We start from the raw sequence: 16,838 nt of genomic DNA, 5'->3' as shown, positions 1-16,838 counted from the left end.
GGATCGAGTCCCGCATCGGGCTCCCTGCTCGGCGGGGAGTCTGCTTCTCCCTCTGACTCTCCCCCCTCTCATGTGCTCTCTCTCATTCTCTCTCTCAAATAAATAAAATCTTTAAAAAAAAATATTTCGCGTAATCACTGTAATAAGGGTCTCTTCGGATGGCTTTTAAGTGGGTATAGCACTTAGTGTATTTAAGTTCTGTAACTTTTTTTTTTCATTTTGATATTTAAACTTTTATTGCTTAAAAAGACATTTTTAAAATTTGAATGCAGTTGACATACAATGTTGCATTAGTTTCAGGTGTAGAAAGAACATAGTGAGTCAACTTCTCTGCATGTTATGCTGTACTCACCACAGGTGTAGCCGCCATCTGTCAAAATATGCTATTACAATATCATTGAGTATACTTCCTATGTTGTGCCTTTTACTCCTGTGACTTATTCATTCCATAACTGTAACTTGATTTTAAAAAATAATTCCTGTGTAATCATTTCCTTATATGATATGATAAATGAGTGAAAGTTGCTGGAGGACTTTCAGGGCTGTGGGAAGAGGTGGACAGAGGCTGACAAGTAGGTAGGTTAACTGTTTGGTGGGGGGCTGGGAATGACTGAGTGGTGTCTCAGATTACCCAGAAATCCATTCTGCTCCAAACAGAGGGTGGTTTAGATTAAGAGATGGCTTGTTTTATGTAAACATAAATCATACTTCTATGAACAGGTAACTTATTGTTCAGTTGAAGAGGGAGATCTTCCTAGTACCATTTTGTTTTAGTATACACATATAGTTATAGAGATCACACAATTTTGCTCTGTTATGTAAATTAACCTACCATTAAATATATATATTTGTGTCTTTTAAAGCTATAGAATATTTACTCATTTGAAAAATGTTTATCTTACAGTTTTATGGTTTAGATGTCTACCCTTACGTATGAATAAAGGGGCTCTGTCATCTTTTTTTTTTTTAAGAATTTTTTTTTTTTAATATTTTATTTATTTATTCATGAGAGTCAGAGAGAGAGAGAGAGAGAGACGCAGAGGCAGAGGGAGAAGCAGGCTCCCCGCCTAGCAGGGAGCCCGATGCGGGACTCCATCCCAGGACCCTGGGATCATGACCTGAGCCGAAGGCAGACGCTTAACCATCTGAGCCACCCAGGCGCCCTGTCATCTTTTTATATTTAAAAAATCATCCCTTGATAGAATACTATTTCAAGTTTAGAAAAGGATCCTCTTACAAATAAAAATGTGCTTTTCTAACTAAAATTCGAACTGATGAAAAATAAGAGGATATGGACTAGTTTGCTATCGTCTGAGGCATTGGTCCCAAATGACATGATTAAGTAAATTACGATAATCTTTTAAGTCAGTGATACTTGATGGCTTATGTTTCCTTGTTCTTGTTCGGCTAAAGGAAAACAATGGGTTGAGTTTCCAGAGATAAAACCATAGGGAGGTGTGGCCACAAAGATTTATTTATTTATTTTTATTTTTATTTATTTTTTCATTTAACAGAGATAGAGAGCATAAGTAGGCAGAGCGGCAGACAGAGGGAGAGGGAGAAGGAGGCTCTCCGCCAAGCAGGGAGCCTGATGCGGGCCTTAACCCCAGGACCCTGGGATCATGACCTGAGCTGAAGGCAGACACTTAACCGACTGAGCCACCCAGGCGCCCCTGGCCACAAAGGTTTAGTTATTCATGTCCCTACACATGTATTTCCTCTAAAATAAACTCTTCGGTAAGTTTACACTGGAGAAGGAATAGATGATAAGAATTTTTTTTTTTTTTTTTTTTGAGTTGCTGTCTTAAGGATTGCAGGATAGAGGGCAACTTTCTTTTTTGCCCCCTTTGCTCCCCTCTCAAATCTTTCCTTTAGAAAAAATAGCTTTTGTATTTAAAATGTAACTACTCATAAGTACCTGCTATGTGCAAGGTGACATCAGGCTGAAACAAACACTGAAGGTAACCACAGAGAGAAAAACAGCCCCCAAAGTACTGAATCACTTCTACCCACTTGGTGGTATTATTACACAGCGTGATTTCACATACAGAAGCTTCAGTTAATATTTTTAGAATGGATCAGAGTCACCTCCTTTTGCCTTCTGTCATCAGCCGCCAGTCGTTATAATTCCTGTAGCTCTTTGGAGTGGGCTGGCAGCCCTTGGAGTAGGGAGAAGTGACTAAATCATATGGTGAAATACATGCTGATAATTCCTACTGGTAAGAATCTGAATTCTTCACGTCTATTTGCTGTGTTTGCTCTGGCCTTTGTAATAGCATATTCATGTGCTTAATTTCCCTAGTGCCATCACACATGGGAAGGAAAAAGACGTGTTTCTTTTAACAGCTTTATTTTCTTTCTGTTAGGGTGTGTTGGAGAGCTTCCTGGGTACAGCTGTCTCTGGAGCTGTCTTCTGCCTGTTTGCCGGTCAGCCCCTCACCATCTTGAGCAGCACAGGACCTGTTCTAGTTTTTGAGAGGCTTCTATTTAATTTCAGCAAGTATGTATACACATATCTAATTATCAATTAGGATTGTTTAATTGTAGAACATTCATAGTCTAGATTGAGTGTAGAATAATAATTAGGTCGATCAGAACATGGGAATTTTAAGATGTGGAGGTTGGAAGGCCCTTGGAGACTAGGTATTCCAACACACATTTTATATTTGATCCAGCGGAGGCCCATATGATGTACTATCCGCTTGCCCTCATAGTCATTCTCTGCCCTTATAGCCTTGCTTTATGCTCCAGGGGCTGACCCCTGTGTGGATTGCAACGCTAAGGCTCCTTTGCCCGCTGGCTTCTTCTTGGGTTTGGTAGTGCTTCAATAGGACAGGAAGGGCGAGAAGTCAGGGTGAGTGTCTACCTCCCTGCCCCTCACTGTCCCCGCTTTAACACTGCAGTCTGGCGGGGGCTTGTCCCTTGCGTATAGCCCCTGTAAGGTGCCCCCTCTGTCCTGGTTCTAGCCCTCTCCAGGCTCTGGTGACTCTAGTCCTTCCTCGGCCTTTTCAAGCCACGAGGTAAAAATGGCTCCCTGATGTCGTTAGTCCCCGAGTACCTTGCCATTCTCGGTTACCGACACCTCTGTAAATAGCCCATTTATTAAGTTTTCCTCACAGTCCTGTTCGAGAATGCCTTCTGTTTCCAACCATGATCCTGACTGATACACTAGAGAAAGAAAATGTCTTGTTCAAGGTCACATGACTCATTAAGGAAAGAGCCCAGCTGCTCCGATAGATCCACTGCTCCTAACCCTGATCTCAGTGTTCTTAACTAAAGATACATTTTAAGAGTCAGCTGAGTAATAACATTTGTTGAGCGCTGATCATGTACCGAGGTACCAAGTATTATCCTAAGTGTGTTACATGTACTCCCTCATTTGAGTCCTGTAGCAATACTGAGGGAGGGACCATACCCTGTTTTATAGATTAGAAAACAGGCAGGGAGAGAGTAAGTGCGTGGCTGAAGGCTCCGTCATCAGTTGTTGGTAGGGCTGGGATTTGAATTTCTGTTTTGCTTTCTGACTCGGGGGCCTAGGGCTCTTATGGAGTCACTACACACTCTTAATGGACATAACATTGTGATATCATATTTTCTTTTAGAAATTGATGGATCATTTTAAGAAGGAGAAAATCAAGTTAAATGAATTATCCAAGTGGCCACATTAGCACACAAATAGATTCAAAATCAAATTGGGTATTCTGGCCTCTTTCTAATGAACTTGATACCCCTCTGAGAGAATTGCCTTTCTCATCCTTAGGTAGATTGCAGAATTTCCTATGACTTGCTGGCATTCCTTGTTGGAATTTCTGTACTCTTATATTGTTATACATTTTTATGATTTTATTATTGGAAATTTTATTACCTATGTGATACCTCCTGGACTTAAGTACTGGTACAGTAGCCTTTGAACCTCTGTGAGCCATCAAAAACAATCCCAAGATAGAGGAGGGAATGAGGATTTAAAACTAGTGTTTTGAAAACTGGGTTGAGAACATCAGCAAGGGTCTTAGGAAAATTTAAAGTTCTAAATTTTAAATAATGTGAATTTTCTGTAGCTCACCACTACAAATCCCTCCTCCATCATAATTCTCAGTAGGACATTGGAAAGAATTCTGTTTGTGTCAGTTTATAGAAAGTCAAACCATTTTTATATGTTTAAGAAAACATTGTGTGAGACAAGAAAGCTTTTGTGGAAAGATGAAACAAGCATGTACTATAAACAGGAACAAACATGTGCAACCTTTGCAGAAAGATTTATTGGATGCAATGTGATCAGAGCCTTAATATATACAGAAAATGTTTGCATCCCAGTTTACTTTAGATAATTGTAGGATAGAGATTATTTCCTTTCACTAAGCACGTTCCTTTCTCACTTTCCCTTCTGTTTCATCATAATTGGTAATGTAAACCTAGTTCCAAGTGATTTATTTGAAAACAGTTGTAAAGCAACAAGAAACATTTGAGAAGCTGTGCTTTAAATTCATCACTGAGTAGTATGTGGTACTTATGTGGCAAACCTTATTATTTTGTTCACTATGGTGTATCATTTGCTTAAATATTATAACAACAGTGCTAATATTTTGTCTAGATACAGATTATTTGTGTAGATCACTATTTCTCAAAGTGTATTTCCTCAATTTCTAGTCCCATTTTAGGTGTTCCATGGATAAAAAGCTTCTGTGATCCCAATAAATCTGGAAAATGCTGTATATTTTATTTCCCTCTTAGTAATTCACTTTACACTTTAGCTTACTAAGAGATCTGAGAAGTCCTTTGGTAAAGAAACTGCTTTAGTCTGTCTTGCCCAGATTTTTCCCAACATATTTTACCATTTTTTGAGAAGTAGGTAGTTCGAGTGGACTCGAACATAAATTCCACATAATCCACTGGTTTCCTTCTGACATGGGATACAGGTTTTAATGTTTGCCTTATAAACTGGAGAATCACAAAGGAATATGAAAGATGTGCTGTCACCTTTTTAAAATTAATAACAGAACGAAGGCAAGAGCTTACAAACTTTGAAAATGACAGTTGTAGTTTTGTTTTCCTAATCCTGCAGCCTCTTTTGCACTGTTTTTATACCTTATAAACCTTATAATAATGTGAGGAATCTGAAAGAAGTTTTACCACTGTGTTCTAAGCTATGTAGAAGCCCCGTAATTAAAGTTGGAGTTTAACCTGTATAATTGTCATTTGGTCATTCAATAATTTTTTCCTTCTATTCTTTGAACATTTTACTTAGAGGCCTTCAAATGATTATTTTCTTCTATTATATTACTGGATTTATTCATGTAGTTTAGGGAGTTTTATATTTGTCAGTGACTGAACATTAATTTCTGTAGCATGCTTCAGATTAGTTCTTCAGTTTGTACCTTGGTTTTATGCTCCTTAGAAACTATAACTCAAAATATCTAGGAACACTGTGGTATCATAAGGATGTAAGCCCATTTTCTCATTCGAATTCACAATAGTTTCTTTTGTCTCTACTATCATTTCCTGTTACTTTTTATAGCTTAATTGCTATTTAAACTTGGCACTAAAGGGACTGATAAACTTATTGGATGTAATATTGCCATTTTATTGTAGTCATTACTGTTGATCAACTTGTTTTAAAAAGTTTCTCATCTCTTATTCCTCTTTCTTCTTGTTGCTGTAAACATAGCCCTTTTATAATGAAGTGCCATGGGTTTTCGTGATTTTATTTTGGTTATTCTTATAAAGCTACTCTGGGAGTATTTTAGTATTTTAGAACAGCTATTTTGGTATATTGTTTAGATCCTAAGATTTAAGTGTATACATGCATTTTTTTTTTTCCTTTGTACTCAAACTGAATGTTCCTAACCATTAGCTAGTTATTGGATTTGTTTCTCATCCTGTTCTGTAAACATCAATTCTCTAAACAACCATTAGCATTCTTAGAACAAATCAAGATTGCCCTGTCGTCTTGTTAGGGAAGCAAAACTAGGTAATTGTTTAAAATTTTTATTTTAAGGAAAAAGTTTGTTGGCTCAGAAGTAATAAAACTGTTTCTTAACTCTGGCTGAGACTTGATTCATTGTGTGATAATGTAAATTATCTCAAATTCCTAGAATTTAGCTTTTTCTATAGTCTACTTATCTCACAAAGACATGCATAGGATTAAGCAGTGGGGTTCCAGATGTAAAGGGAACTATAAGGGAATGCAAAAGATGTCTCCAGAAAGATTCCAGGAAATCCATAGGAGATAACTCTCTACCCAAGTGTTAATAATCTCCTGCTTTGGTAATATTTCCAATTTATGTGATTTGGTGAAAAGAGGGAAACAAAGGACAGTGATTTTTTTTTTTTTTTAAAGATTTTATTTATTTATTTGACAGAGAGAGAAATAGCGAGAGCAGGAACACAAGCAGGGGGAATGGGAGAGGGAGAAGCAGGCTTCTTGCTGAGCAGGGAGCCCGATGTGGGACTCGATCCCAGGACCCTGGGATCATGACCTGAGCCAAAGGCAGACGCTTAACGACTGAGCCACCCAGGCGCCCCAGGACAGTGATTTTAAGGCCCACCCTAAATACACATCAGTTAGGGGAATGATGGTGTAATTTTTTAAAGGAGCAGTCCAAGAATGCAGAGATTTGGTTTCTGGTTCAGCTCTGCCATTAAAACCTTGGCATTAAGTGACTTAACTTTCATTGGCCTTGGTGTCCTCATCTATAAAATGAGACATAGTTGACTAATTGATATCTGTATTAAGATTCTCCAGAGAAACAGTAGCAATATGATAAAGAGATTTATTATAAGGTGTTGGCTCACACAATTATAGAGACCAGCAGGTCCGAAATCTGGTGGGCCAGCCTGGAGACCCAGGAGAGCTGATGTTCCAGTTCAAGTTCAAAGGGTGCCTGCTGTAGAACCAGAAAGGCATTTTCCAGATAAAGGCCAAAGGCAATCTGCTGGAGAAAATTTCTTGCTTGGAGTTGGCAGATATTTTGCTGTATTTGGTTGAAGAACTTGATTGGATGAGTTTCACCCACATTATGGAAAGCTATCTGCTTTACTCAGAGTGTACCAATTTAAATGTTAATTTCATCAAAACCACCCTTACAGAGACACCAAGAATAATGTTTGACCAAATATCTGGGTACCACGTGATCTAGCCAAATTGACACATAAAATTAATCATTGCAGTATCTAAGGAACTTTTAATTCTAATATTCTGTAAAATTTTCACCCGGGATCTCCTGGCTCCCTGTGATAGCTTATAGGTCATGTCAGTAACTATTTCAAGTCCTAAGCCATAGGCTTGCCTTAATTCATCTAGCAAGTTTTCATTGGAAACCTATAGGCCAAGCATTATATTAGGTTAGAGAATTTAAATTTTATTCTAAGAGCAGTGTGAAGCCATCAAAAGGTTTTAAATGGGGGTGGGGGGATCTGATTTACATTTAAAAAGATCATTTTGGCTGTGATGTGGAAAATGGCTTTGAGCAGGGCAAACATGGATATCAGTAAGGACTTTAATCAAGTAAAGACTGGGTTGGTGGTGGTGAAGGTGTTGATACCATGCCTTTAGGAAAGTATTCAAATATATCACCATCAGAAACTCACTGTTTAAAAGCAAAACTGTTGAACTTCAAGCATGCATGCTCCTTGATTGTTTCTTTTTCTTGTAGAAGAAATATGACTACTACTATTTGCTTTTTCATCACAAGTGATGAGAATACAATAATCTTCACATAATTTTAAAAGAATCAATATGAAATGGTAAATGTCAACACTTGACCCGTATTTTCCTAAATGTGAACTAATTTACTTATAAGAAATGGAAAGGCCTTCAAAAAACAATGGCATCCTCTGATGCAGGCAGCCTATTCTAACACTGCTGTGGGATGGGAACAGACGAAAAACAAGGTGGTCACAAGGTGCTTTACACACAACTTTAGCAGGAGGATATCATGTCTGTGGGCAAGCTTCGTGAGAAGTGGTTACATCTGGCTATAACACAGCAAGTGTACTCTACAGTGTACTTATCCTATTTATCCTTAAATACCTTGAGATTTTTCTGCAACTCCTTTTGTCCTCCCCCAGCCAGAATTAGTTATTCCTCTGGGACACTCTGTGGGAACCTTTAGATATCATGTAGTATTTTATGGTGTGATTATGTTTATCAGTTTGTCTCCCTCAGTAGATTGCAATGATGTAGGGACAGAGAACATATTTAGCTTAGTGTCTTCATTAACCAGTAAAGCTCACAAACATTTATTAAATGAGTGCATACTGGCTACCAACGTGACACTTTCAAATTGTTTCTTTTATAAATTCCATAAAGGCAGGGACCAGATTTTTTGAATGAGAAAATTGAGTGATTTACATACAAATGGTATGACTGTTTTTTATGCCATTCTTAAACTTCTGGGATTATTTCTTTATGGTAGCTTAATAATATTACTAGACCACATTCTTAACCTTAATATTTTCTGGATCAAATCAAGACTGAGCTTTATATCTAGTGTCTAAAAGAGATCTTGTATTTTTAGCAGTCATTCTGCAGTCATTGGGTAGTTCTATATTATTCTTTGTGTTCCATGGAGGAGGAGTCTAAATACCTTTCTTTCTTCTTTCCAGGGACCATAATTTTGACTACCTGGAGTTTCGCCTTTGGATTGGCCTGTGGTCAGCCTTCTTGTGTCTCATTTTGGTGGCCACAGATGCCAGCTTCTTGGTTCAGTACTTCACTCGCTTCACCGAAGAGGGCTTCTCTTCTCTGATTAGCTTCATCTTTATCTATGATGCTTTCAAGAAGATGATCAAGCTAGCTGACTACTACCCCATCAACTCCAACTTCAAAGTGGGCTACAATACTCAGTTTTCCTGTGCCTGTATGCCTCCCGACCCAGGTGAGGACATCATGCTTAGTGTTTGTGCTTCCTCTGTGCTTGGAGGAAGGTGTAGGCTCCATGCATGCAGGCTTTCAACATGGTATTTTCTCTGAGAAACCATCCTGCTGAGTTTGAAGTCTCATTACCCCAAGGTATCTTAGCCACGTGATTCAATCAGGAGGTGAAACCAGGAGCTCTGGAATGTGAATGTATTTAGCTCAGCACTTTGAAAATAACTCAAACTGCAGTATTTGCAAGGAGATTTAGTGTACATTAGTCTTGATCTTATCTGATAGTTGAGGGAACCAGGTAAAAATATTAACAGATATAAGGACCAGACCAACCCAGTCCTCTGAACTTCTATCCCATCTTTTGCTGTTTCCTTATTATTATAGGAATCCCTTTCTAAAGTAAACTCTAAATAGATTATTTTAAGCTTAAAGAAGAAACAAGATACTTATTCACTTTATATAATTTGAAGCGTAAAATTAAAAAAGAAACTCAGACTGGAGTCACCTAGTGGTAAAGTAGAGCCTTATAGTTCATCTGTCCTAGACAATGTAAATAAGAAAGGAAAAGAGGAAATGAGAGAAAGAAAAGGAGTGTTATGCTCTCAGGGAAGATTTATATTCTAGAGTTAGGAAAGACATAAAAGTAAGAAGTAAGTTCTGGGTAAGGAATTTGATTCTACACATCTTAGCACTTTAATATCTATCTTGCCAAACCTGGGTCAGCATCAGGATTTTTTCACAAAAAGGTACTCAATTTGGTTTCTGGAATTTTTTTTTTTGGAGTAATTCGTCATCATTTTACAATATGGAAGGCATTTGGGAGAAAAGATTCACTTTGGGGAAAGTTGTTTTATATTGCTCTGGGAGGCTGAGGGGTAGACATTTGTGTCAGGCAATTACATGGTAATAGTGTTAGTTATCCCAGGTGATGCAATTAGCTACGTGTCATTGTCCCTTAAAATAAAAACTGATATACACTCCAGGCTTTTGACTAAGGTCTTACAGCACCAGGAGTACAACAGTGTACTGAGGGCTGTGTAAACCTGAGCACAGATGTAGGGCACATTCATGCACTATACACTTTTACTTATAGATTCTGAGGAAAAACCTCTTAATGTTTACAGTAAAACAAACGTGGGTGTATTTTAGACTAGAATGCAAACAAAAATTTAAAAATTAAACAAGATACTACAAAGAATTTTAATGCTTGTGACCAGGCTGTGTCAGATTACTCTCAGAAATTTTGGTGTTGTATCTGCATTCTTCTCTGCCCCTTGGGTGGAGAAGTCTTAGAACACCTGTAGCATCTTGAGTGGTGAGAGACAAGAGAACAGTATCTCCCTAAAATTGGGTCAGTCAGTAACACTGATGGAAAGATAGGGCATTGTTGGGCTTTGCACTCATGGATTCTTTGGTCTTAATTTAAGGACAGTCAACACACATTAAAATAAAGCTCATGCTTAAAAGCAAAGCGGAGACAAGTACAAAGGGGAAATTTAAAGATTCAGGCGACGTGAATGACATATGGGTACAAAAGCTTATTGTCAAAATGTTAGAGTGATTACAAATATTGCATAACTTAAAAACTGCTTGGAAAAGAGTAAGCACTCAGGGCATGATAGATACTACCATTAGGATTAATGAAATATGCTTGAGACATGGATGTTACCATTATACAACCATGTAGAACTTGTCCAAAAAGAAAGGGGGCTTACCCTCCCATTTCGGACTTTCAGGGGAAGTCCAGACTATGCATGTTCAAAATATTGACCCACAGACATATTGAACTGGAGGATTTTGAACTTTCCTCTTCATTATTTCTATCTATCTTTATGTATTCATCTCTATGTAAATACTTATTTATGAAGAAGTCTGTAATTTGACTTCACAGGCAAGTCTGAGGAGTCATACAGCAATTTTTTCTAAAGGAAAAAAGATACTTTCTCAGTTGTTTTGAGGTGTGAGATATTCATAAAGCCAGCTAAGGGCTTTGTCGGCACACCTGTCACAAAGAAGATCCACATACCTGAGGCTAATGGAAACTGAAACTCGTTTTAATTCGATGCTGGTAGAGAGGGTAATATGAAGCCAAGGAAGACATATTTGAATGTGTTTTAACTGTGAAAAATATATAAAAATTTTACATGTAATTTTCCTTCTAAGAAGGATCATTGTTTTCTTGAAAAACTCATTTTGAGGCTTAATATATGCATAGTGAGTACTAGTTGAAGTGGAGATAGCTTTTCGTTTGACCTGTTTTCTTTAGATCGGATAGAAAGTCTGTCCTAAATAGTTAGGAATTTTCTTGGAAGGACTCTGACAATTCCTACTACCTCCAAGTGGTACCAGTAAAGCAGTGTAGCAGGGCTTTGAAATCAGAAAATCTTGTATTTGAGTCCCAGCTTGGCTAAGCATACTCTGTGTGTGACTTTGGGCAAGTTCCTTTTCCCAGGGAAGCTTTGCCTCACCTTCCTCATCTGTAAAAAGGAGTTAGTAACAGTACCTACCTTATAGAATTGTTATATCTTATAGAAAAAATGATGTATTTCAAAGTACTCAGGACAGTTTCTGATATGTAATAAGTAATTAAGTGTTAACTGTCATTGTTACTGCTGGTATTATTTATTAAAACTTAAGGTTAGTAAGTATGAATGATAGAACCAACAAACCAGTCTTCATCATCCTCCTTCCTAAGCAAATATTGTTGGATAGTTGGCTTATTCTGCAACAAGACCATTGGCTGCACCCCATATTTTTAGAGTTGTCCACATGAAAGGCAGTCCTCAAGGATATGCACATGAATGTGAGGGATTATTTTAACCTATGGAAATAAATTCTGTTTCTGGTTTGGAAAAAGGCAAACGGATATCTCCATTTTCATGACAATCTCATGCTTTACAAACCCCTTGAGACTAGTGATTGTATGTTTCCCTCATAACCCTAATACTTTTTGATAGAAAACCTATATACCACCATAAATTTAGTACTTCGTGATAACAAACGTGAAAAATGATAGTCAGAGAATAATACAGTTGCATGTACAGCTAGAGCAAGTATTCTTAAAACAACAAAAGCCTGGCCTTTCATCGCAACATGCACTCCTAGTAAAAGAATTCAGTCAATGAGTCAATAATATTTAAACTGGCGGATGACTTGTTTTTCAACACTGGGACAGTATGTAACAGTGAACCAGCAACTACACAGATGGAGTCATGATCCTGCAAACTGAGAAATCATTTTACAGGAAGGGAACTAAGGGTCACTTCATCACTAAGAAAACTCTACTCATGGCCACGATAATACTGTGAATTTTTTCTGCTTTGTGAAGACAACTCTTCTTCCTCTTTTCCTTCCTTATCTTTCTTGTTCTCACTTGCTTCCATAAATCTTCATCACTTCCTGAGTTTCAGTTTCTTCATGCATCTTTTTCTCGCTTCCTTTTGCCCCATCTGTTGCTCAGGGGCCAAAGTCATGTACGTACCTCCTTAGGTTCTCATTTACTGAAGAACTCCAAAAGCTCAGTTGCAAGTGCTAGAAGGAAAATTAGCCATGAGATTTGACATATCAGTCAGGGTGGATACATGGTTTTTGAGCTAAAATTTCCTTTTCTTAGAAATAGAGTGGCTATTAGTTGATGTAATAGAGGTCATATTTCCCCACTGTGCCTTGAAGATTACATAGCAGAAGCATATAAGGAAGATGATTCAGTTCAGAAGCCAACAGTAAAAACTAAAAAATATCCAAATGAAGGACAATTCACAATATTACAATTCATCACCAACATCCCAATTTGGGAAACTGTTAGTGTGAGAAAGTGTAAACAGTATGTGCTTTGGAGTAAAGGAAAGTGAGCGTGAATTCAGCTCTAACTAGCAGTGTGACCCTGGACTAGGCTAATCACCTAATTTCTTTGTTTTATAACCTGTGGGCTGGGTTAGTAATTGTACCTACTCTTAGAAGTTACTATATGGATTGAATGAAAAAGTATATGTAACGTTGTTTGGCACCCAATAGATACCAAGTAAAAATTTGTTCTTTTTCTCATTTCTCATTGTTTCACAAATGAGGCCCTAGCCAGTTTTACCGTTTAGTTGTATTATTTTAAAGGGGTTCAAAATTTAATTTTCCCTGCAGTTTTCCTAGAGGAAGATACTAACTAGGTTTTTCTAAGCCAACCTCCCTCAGATTAACAACTAATGTGCTGGTGTAGATAAATCTGAAACATTGGAGCTATATTTAAAGAAAAAAATGTTAAGTTCAGTACATCGTAGTTAGATCACTTAATATTATTCCACTGAATCTCAAGTCTACCAAAGTGTTGTACACTATATATAATCATGTAGAAGAAGGCTCTAAAGTCCTAGAGGTGAAATGTTCAGTTCTTTTAAGGGGAATTGGACTAATTCACTCAAAAACATAAATGATAGCATTTTGTAAATAGGGAATAAGACATGAGCTCTCCTCTTTCCTTTTTCCTCTCTTCGTCTCCTCCTCCTTTCCTTTTGTCCTTCCCCTTCTGCTATCCACAAAAATTCATAAAGGATCTGTTTCATCCCTTTTTAAGACTTGTGCTTGGGATGAGGTACAGTATACATACATACCTATCTATACATTACACCGTACACACACACCAGAGGCACCTGTACCCCATACTGTACACACACACACACTGCCACACATACCTGTACACCACACACATCACACACATAGCTATACATGCTACACGCATATACCACCCTGCACACACACACCATACTACACACACCTATATACCACACATATACATAGCACACCACACACACACACACACACCTGTACATTACACTGCACACACATATGCACCATACACACACACACACACATACACACAGATTTTTGTAAAATGTGCTGTTTTTAAAATAGTGTTAATTACTTTTTGAATGAATGAGGTCAGATTTTCATTTGACCTACGCTTTGGAAATACATTTCCGCTTCGGTACCTGTTTTCATTTGCCTAATGTGTCAAGGTTACAGTGACTGAACTCTCAAGGGCATATTAATATTTTAGAAAGGGTCAAAATAAATTTTCTAACCAAATGTGGTTTTGTATCTGGAGGGGAAAGAAGCCTTGCTAAAAATGATAAACAAATTAGAAAAGCAGGAAAATCGCTGCAAGGGAATAGATACTGTACTATCTTGTTAACAGAAGGGATATATTTTATTGATTCATTGTTGACTGTTCCAGGGAGAACATGCCTAATAATGAATGAGTGATTAAGAGGAATAAATCCTTCCTCAGGCACTGAGACATTGTTGTCTATAGTATCTCTAAGTAAAAGATGGCTTTTTCCCTGGTGTAAAGCTGTAAAACCAAGTCAAGTGATTGAAAATAGCCACGGCTTCCATTTCTGCACCTTCCTTTTACTCACAGCATGAGGTGGCCTCCGAATGCTCTAAAATGGTTGTCACTAGTGTAGAATTTCATTGCCATTTCTTTTTATATAATTTTTCGTTATCTTAATAAATGCTATGCACCAATATGTTACAACCATTAAAAAGAACTGCTGGATTGTGTCTCCTATGGTCCCATATTATAGTCAGTATGTGTTTCATAATTAGAAAGCCCATTAAAAGAAAATTAGGAAATAAAAGATAATCCTAATTTATCTTCCGTGACCTGCATCATATTCTATGCAATTTTATTTTTATTACGTATCATTCCCTCTTTGGATTATAAAGTAGGTTTAAATCACAAACTAATGGTTCAACAGGAAGTACCAGGCCTTCTGGTATAGGATCACTCAGGCTTTGCATTTGCAAGGAGACTTTACCAGCACAGCTGACGTTTTATCATTCATGGTTATATGGCCTTTTGAGAAAACCATAGAAACTTGAAACATCCATCATTTCAGTTTCCTTTTACTCTCCTAGCCTAATATTTTAGCAGTTTCTAAAAACTTGCAGGAATCGGAGAAGGAGAAGCAATGAATTTAGATAATCACCAGACCCGTATAATTCTCTAGCTGTGGGTTTGTATGAAACACAGATTTGGAAAACATACCCCATAGTAATGTGTGTACACATCTGAAATGTAATGATGAGTGGGTGTGGAAGAGAAGTGGGTTTTTTTTTGTTTGTTTGTTTGTTTGTGAAAACAGTAGCTAAATACATCCCACTTAATAGTGGATAGTAGCCAGCTCTTTGACTTCCAAGGCAGTATCATGTGAAAAAGTGTCCACGGATTGGAGAATGTTGTAACTTGAACTTGTCTAGGTACAGTGAAAAACTCAGGCATGAGGCTTGGTAAAAATACTTAGGAAAACGAAAAGGATAATATTAAGAAAAAGTGAAGAAAATTTTTCTATTTTATTTATTTTAAGGCACAAGGCTGAACTAGTGGCAGGTAATTTCCCTAAGAGCTGTTTCTCCCAGTGTTTTCCTCATTCACCTTGTCAACCCTCCAAAAGCCATTTTGGCCTTTTATTGACCTAGGCATTTAAAGCATAAATACTTGATTTTATTAAGAGGCACTCATGTGCTGAAATTATCCAGGACCCTTAAATAAGTCTGATGTGACCCTGCAGGCAAGAAGTTTCTTCAGTTTTATTCTTTATTTTCCAGTTACTCAGTTTCCTCAAATCCGCTTAAGTAGAATGGAATAAAACATTAAAGTTTCATTATCATGGAGAATGCTCTTAAATTTTTTTCTCATTCAGAGCAGGTAAACCAATTCTGCATTATTATAATCCTAAGAAGCTATGTTGAGGGTACAGGTTCAGATTTGGCTAAGATTTATTAAGCACCATCCAAAGTGCCAGACATTTTACTAAGGGATTTTTTTTTTAAAGATTTTATTTATTTATTTGACACAGAGAGAGAGACAGCGAGAGAGGGAACACAAGCAGGGGCAGAGGGAGAGGGAGAAGCAGGCTTCCCGCTGATCAGGGAGCCGGATGTGGGGCTCGATCCCAGGACCCTGGGATCATGACCTGAGCCGAAGGCAGACGCTTAATGACTGAGCCACCCAGGCACCCCTTACTAAGGGATTTTTATAAACTGTATTTCAATATATTGTAATATTATAATATATATGTATTTAATCATCACATAAAACTTGTGAGGTAGCCGACTTTTTCCCAGGGGTGAAGTTTGCTTTCTCCAGGTCATAAAGCTAGTAGTAACCTTAGCTAGCATCTCTTTCAATTCCACCTGCTACTGGATACTCTGCTAACAATTTTGCCTACATTGTCTTATATAATCCAGCACAGTAACCTTATTGTTTCAAATCCAGTTTCACAAGTGAAGGACCTCTGGCCAATAGCAATGAGGTGACCCTATGCTCCAGAAGGTGGTGGAGCCAGAGTTCCAGCCCAGTTTTCTTAGCACTCCTTTCTCTAACTTGTGATGTGGTGTTACATCAAAGCAGACAGATCTGCCTCAATGGCCATTTGTTGCTTCTAGTTGACCTTGTAGCTTTTGTATATATTCCTGATGTTATAGTTCCTGCTAATATGTAAAGCAGAGGAATCATGGGATAGTTCCTGGTGCCAGATACTAGAGGATAAAGGACAACCTTAAAGGAGCAATGGATATTCCCTGTGCAGGAGGTTATACTAACATTGACATACGGATGTCACCTTTTTTTTCTGCTCATAGCCTGTTCTTTCTGTAGATCTCTCATCAAACATAGAGGGAAAAAAAGCCAGCTTAAGATAGGAACACTCCCAGGCACATTTTTAAATGTCTGTTACTGACAATGTTCATTCCCCTATTCCAGAGGATCAGCTAGAATTTGATACACAGGAAGGAGGATCAAGACAGTGGGGGGTGGGAGGGATGGGGTGGCTGGGTGATAGACATTGGGGAGGGTATGTGCTATGGTGAGCGCTGTGAATTATGCAAGACTGTTAAATCACAGATCTGTACCTCTGAAACAAATAACGCAATATATGTTAAGAAAAAAAGGGCGCCTGGGTCTCAGTCGTTAAGC

General features: G+C 37.8%; 1 protein-coding gene across 1 annotated transcript in view; it reads left to right on the top strand.

Moving 5' to 3' along the window:
- The window catches only part of SLC4A4 (solute carrier family 4 member 4), a 278,229-nt gene that overhangs the window by 187,430 nt on the left and 73,961 nt on the right, over positions 1-16,838 (top strand). The window contains exons 15-16 of the mRNA XM_081813147.1: positions 2,367-2,500; positions 8,605-8,958. Of these exons, the coding sequence (XP_081669273.1) occupies positions 2,367-2,500; positions 8,605-8,958 (488 nt within the window). The remainder of the gene's footprint in view (positions 1-2,366; positions 2,501-8,604; positions 8,959-16,838) is intronic.

This window comes from Leptonychotes weddellii, chromosome 2 (assembly GCF_054177405.1).
Source record: "Leptonychotes weddellii isolate Sample4059 chromosome 2, ASM5417740v2, whole genome shotgun sequence".
Taxonomy (NCBI): Eukaryota; Metazoa; Chordata; class Mammalia; order Carnivora; family Phocidae; genus Leptonychotes; species Leptonychotes weddellii.
This window is presented reverse-complemented; position numbering and strand designations above follow the sequence as displayed.